Here is a 16,028-nt window from a genome sequence, read left to right as displayed (position 1 = left end):
TTACATTGAAACTTTGATAAAATTAACAATTGTACATTGTTAATATGTCAAGCGTTTAAGTGAATTTTGTAATTGTGGAAAGATGCAACAGCATGTTGCAACTGTCCCAACTCTGTCAACCCTGATTAAACGGTTTATGCTAGGTAGGCACAATAGCTTTAACGCTTGATAGCTATACCTATTTGAAACTAAGTAAACAGTGATTTAAATCATATGAATGAATAATATTTCACAAAAATAGATCAGACAGTATGAAACATTTTTTGAACATTAAAAAAAAACTGTATTTTTAATTTTTTTTTACTTAAAAATGTGTTGTATACTGAAGTAATGGTCACATATGACTGATTTCTCTCAGATTGAAGAAGAGTCTAACTGAAAATATGTAGTATGAATAGTATTGTTCTAGCTCATTCCTGAATAGAGGAATACATCTTGCTGCAACTCACTCTCCTCTACTTTTCATTTTATTGTGCAGGCCTAACGTTCAAGAAGAAATGTTCCTGGTGCAAATAAAGTTTTGAAAAAATCTGAAAAAAAAAAAATAAATAAATAAATAATAATAATAATAATAATAATAATAATAATAATAATGTGGTTTATATAAAAGGCCAGAACTCCCATAATATATTTTAAATGATAAAATAAATACTGTAAACTATCATTCACATAACTGGGAAAAATGGTCCTCTAATGTTAACTTAATAAATAAATAAAATTCCTATATTTACTTATGTTTACCAAAATTATAGAATGTAACATTCATCTAAAATTTGCAAAAGCATGAGAAAATATGAAATAAATAAATCATAACATATTGGGAGAACAATTGAATGTAACATTTAAATATGTTTCTCAAATTTGCAATGATCTTTAAACACACGCATAAACAAGTAACTTAAACAACAAAAACTTAAACAAGTTCCTAAAACAACATAAAATCTTAGGAGAATTTTAAATAAAAAAATAAATCTCCCGAGAACATTCACAATGTTTTGAAAATCAAACAATGGATTATTACAAAGAAAAATAAATTGTCTAAAAACAATCAGCTATATCGAATAAATCTCAGTGTAGAGAAAACATTCAAACATAACAAAAAATCTCATGGTGTTTTTACATGTACATTGGACTGCCTTTTAAATGTTCATATAAAATAGAAAAAATCTTAATATAGAAAATGCTTAAATGGTTTTAAATTGAAAATGCGAATTGAAAGTTGTACAATTGAAAAGTGTGAATGTTTCTCAAATTATCCCATAATCTAGAAAAATCGTCAGATTAGAATTATAAGGTTCTATCTGAAATTTTTGTCAAAATTTAGTTATTGACATATTCTTATTGTATGACATCTTATTTACATTATAGGATTTTTTTTTTTAAGTTTTTTTACATTTTTACTTAAAAAAATTAAGTTACACACATGCTGTTTGCTTTGGAAAGCAAATACTTTAAAGCTCATTATCTCAAAATCATTCAGAATGCAGATAGAACCTTTTAATTCCAATGTGACGAAATGGTCTTTAAGTAGAAAATTATAGAACTGAAAGTTTCTCAAATGCTCACATAAACAAAAAAAATCTTACCTGAAATTTAAAACAAAAAAAAATTACATTTTGTTTTCAAAACTTAATGAAAATGATAGTAAAAAAAGGTAAGACTTTGTTTTGATGGTCCCTCTTGCACATTGTGTTGACTAAAAGTTGCATTGCAACTACAGTACATGCCAATTACTTCTCATTTGAGTGTTAGTAAACTGTCTGCTTATTATCTGTTGATACTGCTCCTTCAAAAGACATTTAACTGATTATAAGAAACTTTGTAAGTACATATCAACTTACACTAAACCTAAGCCCAACCTAACAGTCTAATTATAATCTATTGAGATAGTTGGCATGTAGATGCAATCAATTTTCAATGAAAGGAGCTAAAGCCTGCGTGAAAAGTTGCTGAATGTTTCCAGATGACGGCACACACTAATTTGCATATCAGTGATGTCATCACAAAGTATCTGACAAGCGTAACCCTGTCATGTCTGAGGCGCCATGTATTATGTTATATTAAAACTTTACATCTAGATGCACAATAAATAGGTTCTTATTTACATAAAACTACATCTTTATGTAGTATACAAAATCATTAATGTTTTCTCAAATTGACAGGCCATCTCAGCAAAAACACTATTTGAAATCTGTCCATTTAGATTTGTATGAAAAATATAGTAAACTATATTTTGCCAAATATAGAAAAATATTGTTGACTAATTGTAAAAGTAATACAATTATTAGTCTATATATATATATATATATATATATATATATATATATATATATATATATATATATATATATGACTGATAATGAACAGTTACATTCTTTTAAACAATCACAGCTTGTGTACTTCTTCTTTTTAATATTTGAAATTAATACAATTGTGGAAGTGACAACAATTATAGCACTATTGTAATTTATTGCTACCTAAATTACCCACAATTATACATGTTAACAAATATTAGCAAATGAACATTTATGAAAAACAATCTGAGCTAGCAATTTACTCTACTGAGTGAAGCCTGCAGCCACTGCTCTTTTGAGTCACTTTTAAAAAATTGCTAAAAGTAGCCAAATGACTGTTAAAAATAGCTAATATTGTTGCTAGGTGCTTTTTTAAAAAGGTTGCTATGGTAATATGAAAAGTTGCTAAATCTAGCAACAAAATTGCAAAGCTGGCAACGCTGGATGCAACATAACTTAAATTCAACAACATTCGTTAAAGGGACCTTCAAAATAAAGTAATACCAAAAAATGTTATATTTTTTAACCAAATAAAATAGGTCTATAACATACTATATCTGTGAGTTATTATCAGCTGGGCATTCATCACATATTGAGAATTTAGCTTAGCAAATCTACTTAAATGATATAATAAGACTTAACAGACAAACCACACATAATAAACCCATAACATCAGTTTCTACTTCTATTACTGTACACTTACAGAATTAAAGGTAAGGGAGCTGTCAATGGGGCAGTAACTTTTCAAGAGGTACTAATTTGTAACCAAAGGATTTATCAATACCTCAAAGTTATAAAGTAATCATTCTAAATGTACCTTTAAGATGCTAGAGGACCCTTTATACAAATATGTATCTTTTCAAAAGGTACTGCCCCAATGACAACACCCGTACATTTTTTCTGACAGTGTAATAGCCAGAAATAACAATAGCCAATACTCTACATATAAACAACAACTTTAAGGGAAAACATAATTTTGGTGACCTCTGTGACATTTAACAATAAGTGTTCTTCATATCTCATTCAGCAAGACAGTCATTTCACATCCTGCCAGATACAGTAACCAAGAGAAACATGTTTGACTAGACAGCAGCAGAAAAATCAATACACATTGACTGCAAGGCTTCCATTCGTGTTAATGAAGGGTCATAAAATATACCGTCATGCGTCAAAAAAAATTCCATAGAAGCAGTTTACACAGCTGTTTCATCCAAAAAACAGACTGACATTTACATAATTTACATGGGGGCACTAATAAGAAAAATGCAAGAATATTTATGAATATTTAATCCCCAAATAAATGATTCCTTCTGCCTTCTTTTACTCATATTCATGTTGTCATAAATCTTGAAGTCTGTTGAGGAGAAAGAAGGAGAAGAAGGGAAAAAGGCTAATCTTGCATATTCCCATATAATGAAAGTGAATGAGCTACTGTACCAAGAGTGACGTGTTTTCCCACACAGCTCTCAAATCAATAGACACGCTGAGGCCAAGACCTCCATTTGTGTGTTAATGAAGGCTTGGGATCGGTGTGATCTGTAAGGTAAGGTATAATTTCCCTCCAAAGTCATTAAAGCACAAAATGACACGGTAGTGTCACTGTAATTCCACATAGAATCAATGTAGCGCCATAATTTAGCCCTATACTGCCACCTGTTGGCACAAAATCACTGTAAACGGTCTAAATAAGATTAAAGTGTGTATGTCCCCCCACGATACTCTCTCATGGGTTCCACCTGATTTGACAGTTGCAAAATTGGCGGACGGCTTATACGTGTATTACAAACTAATAATGAAATACATACGGCCCCTTGTGAAAATTTATTGCAACTTACTATAAAAACAGTGACCAAAAAAACTTTTTTTTTTTTTTTTAAATTTATTTTATTTTAACCATGTTAAAAAAAATTGTTTTTAAAAAAATAAATAAACAATAGCATTTTAGTCCAAATTTGGTGGCAGGAATGGATATCATCTGCCAAAATCATTTTTATATGGGTTATTTTATTTTGTTGAGTATTTGTACATTTTCTTTGGCTTAGTCCTTTTATCCATCAGGGGTTGCCACAGTGGAATGAACCGCCAACTTATCCAGCATATGTTTTACAGCGAATGACCTTCCAGCTGCAACCCAGTACTAAGAAACAGCCATTTACACTCATTCACACACATGCACTTTAGCCAGTTCATTCAATTTACCTATAGCGCATGTCTTTGGACTGTGGTGGAAACCCGGAGCAACTGAAGGAAACCCACGCCAACACAGGGAGAACATGCAAACTCAGCCAGGACTCGAACCAGCAACCTTCTTGGTGTGAGAAGACAGTGATAACCACTGAGCCACTGTCACCCATAATATTTTTAGATATTTTGTATAACTAATTTATGGACCTGCTGGAGTTGCAAGCTGAGCTACATGCAATGCCTTTAACACCCACACCTAATCCTACCCCTCACAGTGATGTCACTAAAGCTCTATTAATTGCATTGTGTCTGACATTGCAAGTTTAAAATATGCAGTCTCAGCTTGCAAATACAAGTCTGTGTCTGGAAACTATTGAATTTATGAGCATTATGTGACAGATACTAAATAAATCCATTTAACGATCCTTTTAACTTACAAGTATTAACATTTTGCATATTTTGCAAGGTGTATGCACACCTATAAACCATATAAGTTACACTAATATTAGAATGAATCACTTTGGTCATCTAAAATATATTCTGATGCAATTATAATTGACCACTTGTTAAAAATGTAAAGACAAGGTTGAAAAGTATTACAGTATAACAGAACAGTGTGCTACTACAAAGTAAATACAGTTTACTGTGATCGTTATAGGTAGCTCTGCCTCAGCTTTATGTACAACACCCACATTGAGTTTTTCCTCCAGCTTACTGACAAAATCTACTGATTTTAAAGGAAAAACTGCTGCATGCTAATGGATTTAAATATTTAATGCATGTTGGCGTGATATGAGACCGACCACTCTGTTTACAGTATAGTATCACTTAAACAAAGCAAGGGCTTGAAGAAGGGCTTTGTATTTCATTGTAAATTACAGTATTTAGCTGTATGTATGTATGTATGTACTGTATGCATGTATGTATGTATGTATGTGTATATGGTATGCTATTGTACTTTGAAGCTGCCTTGTAGGAAAATATCCTCTTGGTGCAATTAAAATACAGTATTTTCATCAAAAATCGAAAAACAGTAGATAATAAATACTGGCCAAAGGCATTTATTCGTGCTTGGTGGAAGAAGAAACCCAGAAAATGGGTGACAAAGGTGTGTGCAAATACTCTTACCCTTATAAACATATACTTTATGTTCTTCATTCAATTAACGAAAACAAATAAAAACAATTAGTAATAGGCTTTATATTGTAATAGCAAGGGCGGCATGGTGGCTCAGTTGTTAGCACTGTCACCTCACAGTAAGAAGGTTGCTGAGCTAAATTGGTCAAAGTGTATGAGTGCATGTGTGAATATGAGTGTATGGGTATTTCTCAGCACTGGGTTGCAGCTGGAAGGGAATCTGCTGCTTAAAACATGTGGCAGAAATAGTAAAAAAATAATAGCCAGACAGAATCCATCCATTAGAAGTAAAAAAAAATATTACTTAAATATTTATATTGTGCAAAATGATCTAAACATTTGCAAATCATTCAATAATATGATTAAAACTCAAGTTAAAAACTGATAGATAATTATATATTTACTCACATTTACAAAGGTGAATAAATAGATTAAATGACAGGTTCAAAAATCAACACAGATTCCATATGGGAATCTCTTTACTACACTACTCAAATCTTTTTGTGATCTTGACAAAACACACACTGCAAAACACATCTCACAAGATTTCTAATTTGGTGTCTGTTTTCACTCTTGCAGAATGATTGATTATGTCTTGATTCTTGACTGAAAATCCATCAAAACCAATAGACTTTAAATGTCTTAAAAAATTAAAAAAGAAAAAAAACCTACACACGTATGCAGTTGAAGTCAAAATGATTAGCCCGTTTGAATTTTCTTTTTTAAATATTTCCCAAACTATGTTTAAAAGAGCAAGACATTTTTCACAGTATACCTGAAAAATATTCTGGAGAAATTCTTATTTGTTTTATTTTGGCTGGAATAAAAGCAGAACAAACTACTGTTAAACAAAGACTTGCCTAATTACCCTATAAGCCTTTAAATTTTTGGCATTTCTGTGTGGAGATTGCATGTTCTCCATATGTTCACGTGGGTTATCTTCTGACGCTCAGTTTTCCCCCGTAATTTCAAAGGACATGCGGTATAGGTGAATTGGGTGAGATAAATTGTCTCTAGTGTATGTGTGTATGTCCTGGTCCTCAAGATTGGGGGTTGAGTGTTGTGCTAACGACCCACATAGTAAAAAATTAAGTTACAAATGTTAAAAAACACCAACATGGTGTGGCTAAAAATCAACTTTAATATTAAGTAAAAAATAAGCCTTTAAATTGCATTTTAAGCTGAATAGTATCTTGAAAAATATCTAGTGGCAAATATATCATGGCAATGATAAAATATATATTATAAATTAGTTATTAAAACTATTATGTCTAATAATATGTAAAAAAAAAAAATCTTATTTCCCTTATACAGAAATTAGAAAAAAAGTATATACCGGGGGCTAATAATTCAGGGGGCATAATGATTGACTTCATCTGTATACAATAGGTTGATGGCTTTAAATATCAAAACATTAATATAAATACATACACTAATAATTTAGCATAAATAGAATAATAAATATCGTGTAATAATTGTATTATATGCTTTATTTTAGTCATATATTTAAATAAATCAAAGCAATTTAAATATTAACAAATGTTTATAAAGTAACTAAACTGGCAAAAGATGCATGGCTCATATGTACAGTGCAGCATAATTGAGTACACCCCATTTTGAAACTGAACATTTTTATCCAATTTTCAGTGAATATAGAAATGTATTTTGGTGTATTTAAACAAAACATATTTATTAAACAGATATATTTATTAAAATAATGTTTTAGTCACCAAACATATTTAGAAATTGAAAGATAATACAATTAAATCCAAGCAAAATATTGCAAAAGAAAAAAAAACTACAAAATTTCAACAAATATACTTCAATACTGATTAATCAAATGTATCTGCACAAATATATAATATTGTATAGATTCCTATTATAAAGATGAATTTAGGAGATAGATTTGTAAGAGGTGTACTTATATATGCTGAGCACTGTTGACCATTTGTGGGTGAATTTCTGCTAAATTGAATTCATTTTTGTTATTGAATCTAAAAGACTGGTTCCCAGAGATGGGTTGCAGCTGGAAGGGCATCCGCTGTGTTAAACATGTGCTGAATAAGTTGGCAGTTCATTCCACTGTGGCGATCCCGGATTAAAAAAGGGACTAAGCCGAAAAGTAAATGAATGAATGAATGAATGAATGAATGAATGAATGAATGAATGAATGAGCGAATCAGAAAGACTACACATATTTCCAGCTGCATTTCTTTTTTTAAGAATTCAAGAATATTAAGATTGCTGAAGTGGACATTTGTAGGCCAGTTGTACTCTTGGTTGTGATAAAATAAATTGCACCTTTAATAAATTATTCACAGTTTTACAAGTAAAACCCAGCATGCAACATGGCACAGTATTGAAGAAAAAGCATCAAATCCTTTACCACACATCAAACACATTCATGTCAAAACAGACATTACAAGTGCCTCCGTTTATGGTTTAATCCTAAAATCGGATCAATCCAGTTCAAAATTAAGCAAATTCACAGAATTATTTGTGAATGTTACCTAAAGCACAAATGTCTCTTTTTTTCTCTCATAGTGCTTCACAGAAGAAATCTAAATTGACGTCTAGGTCATTGTCTCATGCACTTTTCTGATAGACAAGAACTAGGTGTACTGAATGTGCAGGTCACTATTTCAGCTTTATTCTCTAATATTTGAGTGGCTGGTAATGCCATAACAGTCTTGGCGATGAGTTTGGGACTTGATGTTGCTTCATCTTCATCAAAACCCATTACAGTGTTTTGCTCGACACTGAAAGGATGAAACTGAGCGAGAGCTGTATCAAAGTCCCACGCCTGGCGAAGGGTTAAGTCTAGATAAGATTTAGTGTTCATGCAGTTCTGTTTACCCACGTCATTTCTACAGATTGCTGTGCGTAGTGACGCGTAACTGGTGCAGTTGCTTTGTACCAACGATGGAGGTGAGTGTTGACCATCCGTCCAACCCAAAACACGACTGTGATCCCCTTTCCTGTGTCTGATGGTACGCTTGAGTCGCGCACAGCCTTTGGTTAACAAATTTTTTCTGCACAGAATATAAACCCATGGATCCAGGATGGGGTTGAAGGAGGCGAATCGTATAGCCAGGAGATCACTGCGATAGTCTGGACTTTTGCCTGAGGAAATATAAGCAGGATCGTACAGCTGGTTGACGAAGATGCGCACCTGTGAATTAAACAGAAATATCGTCCAAAGGTCACAAAAAAAGGTCACGACACTATAAAATCAATAAGGATTCACGGTCAGTTAGCGCTATACAAACTCCACAGTGACTAATCTGAACACCCCTAACTGCACTGTAAAAAATATTGGTTGCCTTAAATTTTTACGCTGAATCAAATGAACCTTTTGAGTCCACTGAACTTATATTATGTTAAACTGCCTTAAAACAGCTTGCGTAACTTATAAAATTAGGTTAGAAGAGGATTAATTTAATAAGTTACAATGACCTAAAAACATTTGCTGCCAGGACTAATTGTTCATATAACTTTTTTACAGTGTGTTATACTGCATTAATAAGCTCAACAGAGACGTGTGAGCTGGGGAGACTCGGTACTGTCAAAATAGAAAAGGTGAAAAAAGGAAATGGAAAGCAATGTGAAGATCTAATGCTGTGAAGTGACACTCTTTCATTCATTTTCACGTAACAGCAAAAGCTGTTACAGTGGTAGAGATAGTTCTGACAGTTCTAAAATAGTACAGATAAACACTTATTAAAAACACAGCTCAGGGATTCAAGAAAAGGTGAAACTGCTTTGAAAGTGCATGATGAAGTTATGCAAAACAGACTTCTTGCAAGTGTTTTGTGTAAAATATAATGTTTATTTTATTCTGCTAACTACATTTCTTCCCTATTTAAAATAATAAATGTAATTTAGAGCATTGAAATTATATGTTTTAAATTCTAAAAAACATGCCATGTTTTAAGACATGTATATATCTGTTTTTAGACAAAACAGTTCTAATGTTTAGACTTCTGAAGACCCAGCAGACACACTATGTCATAAGACATTAATATTAGGTTTGATTTAGGTCACCAGCATCTGTGGACAATGTTATTTGGACATCTAATAATGACGTGAAATGACGTTGATATTTGGTTGATTTTAGGTTGTGTTGAAAAGTGACCAAAATTCGTTGTCCAGCCAACATCTTCAACCAACATCATATTGACGTCAAATACTGACTTTTATTTGACAGATATGGCAACCAAAATCTAATGTCTGACAGACGTCATAGTGGTAATGTCCACATAATGTCAAACTGTAACATCATTAGATGTTGATACTTGGTTGTTTTTAGGTTGCATTGGGAAATAACCAAAATATGACATCTGTCCGACGTTGGACATTGACATCCGCCTGACTTTGGGTTCTGACATCGACCCAATTTTCATTTCCAAACAAACTGCAAAGTCCCACTATGTTGGGGTACAACATCAATCAACAAATAAAAGCATTTGTTATCATGACCAGCAAAGGCATATTTTGTTTTGAAATCACAGTGAATACAATGAATTTAGAGAATGTTGTCAGTGCTCTCTCATTATATTGGTTTATTTGCTTTGTTTGAGGTCTGGGATGCCACTGATTCTCATACTGAACTAATGATGACCACACTAATGAAGGCAGTAATTGATTTCCAGACAGGCTATTAAACTAAACTGATGTTGAGGTTGATTCGGAAAAGAATTATCACGGTCATAAACAGCTGTTTATAACCCAGCATGTGCTCCATCTAAATGCATGTGTTTACCTGGAGTGGCTTTACTGACAAAATGCACATGAACATCACCTCGATTAAATCACACTGCCCTATCATAATCAGCCCAATCTCACAAAGAAATGACACTATTTTACATACTGTATAATACTAATTTTTGTACTAACTTATATGATTTAATTTGAATTGAGATTTTTAAAAGGAGGCAAACCCTACCCCTGAACACACTACTCAATGGGGGATGACACTAAAATGAATGAGTGGGATGAATTAAATACAAATTTGCCACTAAATCAAAAGGTTATCAATTCTCGTGAGATTATGTTGGACTGAAAAGCTCGTTCATATAAAATGAGGTAATATAGATTAAGAGAAATATGACTAGTGTATGTTTTTGAGATTTGTTTAAGGAGAGTGAGGTATTTGAATGAATGACACATTTCATTCAAAGAAAATTAATAAATTATTTAACATTGCTGAACAACAGGTATTTAGCAGTTTTTTTTAAACATAGTTATATTTTGTATCACACAATTCCCTTTCATTTGAAACTCACATTGATGTTTTTATCTGTTTCTGTCAGGAGGAACTTTGTGTGTGTTTATTATTATTCAAATTTAAATGAATGATGGATGACGCGGTGGCGCAGTAGATAGCGCTGTCGCCTTACAGCAAGAAGGTTGCTGGTTCGAGCCTCGGCTGGGTCAGTTGGCGTTTCTGTGTGGAGTTTGCATGTTCTCCCTACGTTCCCGTGGGTTTCCTCCGGGTGCTCCGGTTTCCCCCACAGTCCAAAGACATGTGGTACAAGTGAAATGGGTAGGCTAAATCGTGTATGTGTGTGAATGAATGTGTATGGATGTTTCCCAGAGATGGGTTGCGGCTGGAAGGGCATCCACTGCATAAAACATGTGCTGGATAAGTTGGCGGTTCATTCCGCTGTGGCGACCTCAAATTACTAAAGGGGCTAAGCCGAAAAAAATGAATGAATGAATGATTAATTGAATGAATGAATGAATGAATGAATGAATGAAAAATAAAGATGATGAAAAAAGTGACAAACGTCTAACAGATGTTATTGTGTCTCTTTGCATTTAAAACGTAAAAAAAGAAACCCACATTTTCTTTGTTAGATGAACTTTTAAAAGGAAAAGGTGAAGTATAGGCGAATTAAATAAACTAAATTAGCCATAGTGTATGTGTGCGTGTGTGAGGATGTTTCCCAGTACTGGGTTGCAGCTGGAAGAGCTTCCGCGGTGTAAAACACACGCTGGATAAGTTGGTGGTTTATTTCGCTGTGGCGACCCCTGATAAATAAAGGAACTAAGCCGAAGGAAAATAATGAATGAATAAACTGTAGTTTATAACCCAGCAGCATGACTAGGATTATCAATCTAATCTACAGCTCAAACATAACGAAAAGCATGCAGAACACCCACCACTAAAGGGATGGAGCATATCAGGAACACAATAGTCATTAATATCAACAGCCAGAACATCTGGATCTCCGCTGCAGATGTTAACCTGAATCCGCGCCTTGACCCTGCGTGTCCGGGTACCTCTGCTCTTACCATCCGACTCATTTTACTCATCCCGACGAGTGAACGACACACGGCGAAATTGCACAAGACTGTAACGGCGATCAGCAGCAGCATGAAACCACCGTACAGAAACGTGTACGAGGCGCCGACCGAGTCCATGGCGCGCCAGTCCAAGAAGCACCAAGTTCCCGGAAAGTGTCTCTTGTGCTTTCCGAAGCCAAAACTGGGCATGATACACAGCACGATATTGGCCAGATAGGTTGCCATCAGCGCAAACCGAGCCATAGCCCGGTCCACGTGTTGAGAGTAAAAGTACGCGTGGTTTATGGCCAAATATCTTTCCACGGACATTGCGCACAGAATAGACATCCCAGCAGACCCGAAGAACAGCATGGAAAAGGAGAAGAAATGGCACAGGAGCGCTCCACCCGGCCACCTGCCCGCGATATAAGTGGCGATGACAACCGGACTGGTGAAGCAGGTGCCCAGCAGGTCTGTGATGGCCATCCCGCACACCAGAGTGTAGAAGGTGGTCTCCTTCTGCTCTTTCTTGGAGATGCAAAGCACCACGATAGCTACAAGGTTTCCGAGGACTCCGACGCCAAACATAGTGGCCGAAGTGACGAGAGAGCGAAAGTCCAGACTCAAAGCACGAGAGGAACTGTTGGAGAAATTCACAAAAACTTCGGACACATTCAGCAGTGAGTCGTTGATGTAGGATAGGTTGACAAGTGGCTCCGCAAAGTCTACACTTCGTTTTTCCATTTGTGCAGAGTGCGGTGGACGAAATATTTAAGACAGAGTCTCTGGTTTACTTCTTAAGTTTGCTCGCATGGCCTTGGTTGGACTCGTAGGACTCACAGGTGCCAGTGCATTTATAGAAATCCTCAGCTCCTCTTCCCACAGTGTGATGTCAGCGATGAGGAGTGACGTCACTTGCAGCCATCCCGATTTAGCTCACTCTGTAAACGCAGGTGTGGGGTTTATTAATGTAACAAGTTCAGTTCAAGGAGGAATTGCAGTAGTGGCGAATGTTTTACATATTTAAGTGCATCATCATGTAACATCTTTGTCTGTGGCTTGCTTGTGTGTGTGAGGACAATAATAATACAGAGTGTGTCCTGAATGAGTATTTGTTTCTTGTGAGTGATTAGCTCAATAACTGAGCTTTCAACCGAAATGATAAATTAGCCAAATAAAGATCATTCTCTGGAGATTCACCATATTTTTCTTTAAAAATAGGATATATAAAATTAGTCTTATGCGATATCTCTCTGCTTTTGCGCTCTCTCGCTCTGCTGCGCACTCCAGTTCCCCGCATTCGTCCGAAGTTAACCCCAAATGCAGTCTTGAACGTACAAATAGTCGGCAAGTACCAGAGAACAGATGTAAAACTTTGATCCAGTTTTCAATCACGCTCATGTAAAAATAATATTCAACTCGTTTAATTTTGCCCTCATTCGTTTTTGATTTTACTCGTGACATAACGCACAAGTCTTCAAACACATGATTTTTAACAACACGTTTTTCAACATTCATTTATTCATTTTTCTTGTCGGCTTAGTCTCTTTTTAATCTGAGGTCGCCACAGCGGAATGAACCGCCACGTTTTTAATTATAATAGTTTAATTAGCAAATTTCTAATAACTACTTTTTTATCTTTTGCATGGTGACAGTCTGTGCATAATATTTTACAAATTATTTAGCAAGATAGTTGTATACAGACAAAGTCCCTTTAAGTATTCTATAGTCTTTGATTAAGATTAAAGTGTAATTTAAAGACTTAACTAGGTTATGTTTACAAGGAAAGTTAGAATAATTAGTCAAGTTATTGAATAACTTGTATGTTGTGTAGACAATCAAAAACTATACAGTGAAAATTTCTTAAGGAGGCTAATATCAAAAATAGAATTAACAAAAACAGAGTTAAAATAGTTTTTTTTAAATTATTAAAAACTGCTTTTATTCAAGAAATAATCTGCAAGAAATAATACTTATGACTTCAGAAGAATTATTTGTGTTTTATTTGTGTTAAAAAAAGTTAACTTCAACTTCATCTGTTAAAGTTTAAACGTGTAAAAATGTGCCTTGATGTACTTGAATGTTAGAAGTGACAGTTACTTGTCAAATAAACATGGAAGATTATTTTGAGTTTAAATTATTTAATTAGTTTATTTATGAAGACAGGGCAGCACGGTGGCGCAATGGGTAGCACAATCACCTCACAGCAAGAAGGTCGCTGGTTTGAGCCCTGGCTGGGTCAGTTGGCATTTCTTTGGGAAGTTTACATGGTTTTCCCATGTTGGCGAGGGTTTCCTAAGCCAAAAACATGTGGTACAGGTGAATTGGGTAAGCTAAATTGTCTGTGTTGTGTGGGTGTTTCCCAGTGATCGGTTGCAGCAGGAAGGGCACTGTGGCAAACCCTAGATTAATAAAGCGACTAAGCCGGAAAGAAAATGAATAAATACATTTTTATGAAGACTGCAGAGTGAATAACTGCTTAAGCATTTTGTGATGTATGTTAAAGTGTGCCCCCTAAAAGTGACAAATTAAATGATAGATACAATTGAAGTCAGAATTATTAGCTGCCCTGTTTACTTTTTCCCCAATTTCTGTTTAATGCAGAGATATTTTCAACACATTTCTGAACATAATAGTTTTAATAACTCATCACTAACAACTGAATTATTTTATCTTTGCCATGATGACAGTAAGTATTATTTGACTAGATATTTAAAAAAATAATAATAAATTCAAAAGGCGGCTAATAATTAATAAACTTTTCTCTGATCTTGACCCAAATTGCCTTCGCTGTATAACCGAACCAGCCACACTGTTACATGCTTTCTGGTCGTGTTTAAAACTGTCTGATTTTTGGGGGAAAATCTTCAGGTGTTTTTCGACTGTTTTTTTTATTGTCAATAGATCCTGCCAGAATTTGCTGAATTAAATTCATTACAGGCCAATAGTGTAGCCATTGTAACCTTACTGGCTAGACAACTTATTTTTATGAATTGAAAGTCAGCAGCTCCCCCTTCTTATCGGCAAAGGATTTTGATTTCCTACATGCTCTTCAGATGGAAAAGATTCGGTGTGTAATAAAACAAAAGCAGAACAGTTCCAGAAATTCTGGAGTCCTTTTATAAAAAAAAATTAAGGAGACACTTTTATCTTAATTGCCTTTTTACAATTCTTTTATTTGCATTATGTATTTATTTTTATTTGTTTATTTATATTATGTATATTTTTGTGTAGGGGCGAAGCAGTGGCGCAGTAGGTAGTACTGTCGCTTCACAGCAAGAAGGTCACTGGGTCGCTGGTTCGAACCTCGGCTAAGTTGCAGTTTCTGTGTGGAGTTTGCATGTTCTCCTTGTGTTCGTGTGGGTTTCCTCTGGGTGCTCCGGTTTCCCCCACAGTCCAAAGGCATGCGGTACAGGTGAATTGGGTAGGCTAAATTGTCCGTAGTGTATGAGTGTGAGTGTGAATGTGTGTGTGGATGTTTCCCAGAGATGGGTTATGGCTGGAAGGACATCTGCTGTGTAAAATTTTGCTGGATAAGTTGGCGGTTAATTCTGCTGTGGCGACCCCAGATTAATAAAGGGACTAAGCCGACAAGAAAATAAATTAATGAATTTTTGTGTATAAATGTGGTATTTTACATTTAATTATATACTTATTTAGTGTATAATTGTGATATACTTCTTGTTTGGTGAATTGTATCAGTGCGTATATCTATATGTATCTATGTTATGTGTATTTTAATGTCTGACCTAAGATGAAGCTTATAAAAAAGGTGGGAGGGGGGCTAATAATTATGACTTCAACTGTATATGAAGAGTTTAGATGCAACAAAAACTCTAAAAGTCGTTTGATGGTTTCTTTTAAAATTAGTATCTTTCTCTGATTCCTGTATGTAGGCTCAGTAATTGTATGTTTATAGTGACAAATAGGTTCTTTTCATTGCTTTTAAAGTAAAAAAAAATTGCACAAACATATGAGGCTGTGAAAAATTCTCATTTTAGGAAAAAAATTCAAATGGCATTTAGTGGTTTTTGCATCTGAACACTTCACAATTTGTGAAAACTTCCTTGCTCTGTTAAACATCATTTGGAAAATATTTTAAAAAGAAAAAGAAAAAAATTCAAA

At 34.3% G+C, this 16,028-nt stretch overlaps 1 protein-coding gene across 1 annotated transcript; it reads right to left on the bottom strand.

The window, feature by feature from the left end:
- Positions 1-8,193: 8,193 nt before the first annotated feature.
- Positions 8,194-12,674, bottom strand: ptger4c (prostaglandin E receptor 4 (subtype EP4) c). Its single transcript, NM_001281996.1, has 2 exons — positions 11,781-12,674; positions 8,194-8,787 (listed from the first exon to the last, which is right to left on the bottom strand). Exons 1-2 carry the CDS (start codon positions 12,645-12,647, stop codon positions 8,194-8,196), a joined length of 1,461 nt encoding a protein of 486 aa, NP_001268925.1. The 5' UTR covers positions 12,648-12,674.
- Between the last annotated feature and the right edge of the window lie 3,354 nt (positions 12,675-16,028).

The sequence above is a fragment of the Danio rerio genome, chromosome 2 (genome assembly GCF_052040795.2).
Source record: "Danio rerio strain M-AB ecotype USA chromosome 2, GRCz13ab, whole genome shotgun sequence".
Classification (NCBI taxonomy): Eukaryota; Metazoa; Chordata; class Actinopteri; order Cypriniformes; family Danionidae; genus Danio; species Danio rerio.
This window is presented reverse-complemented; position numbering and strand designations above follow the sequence as displayed.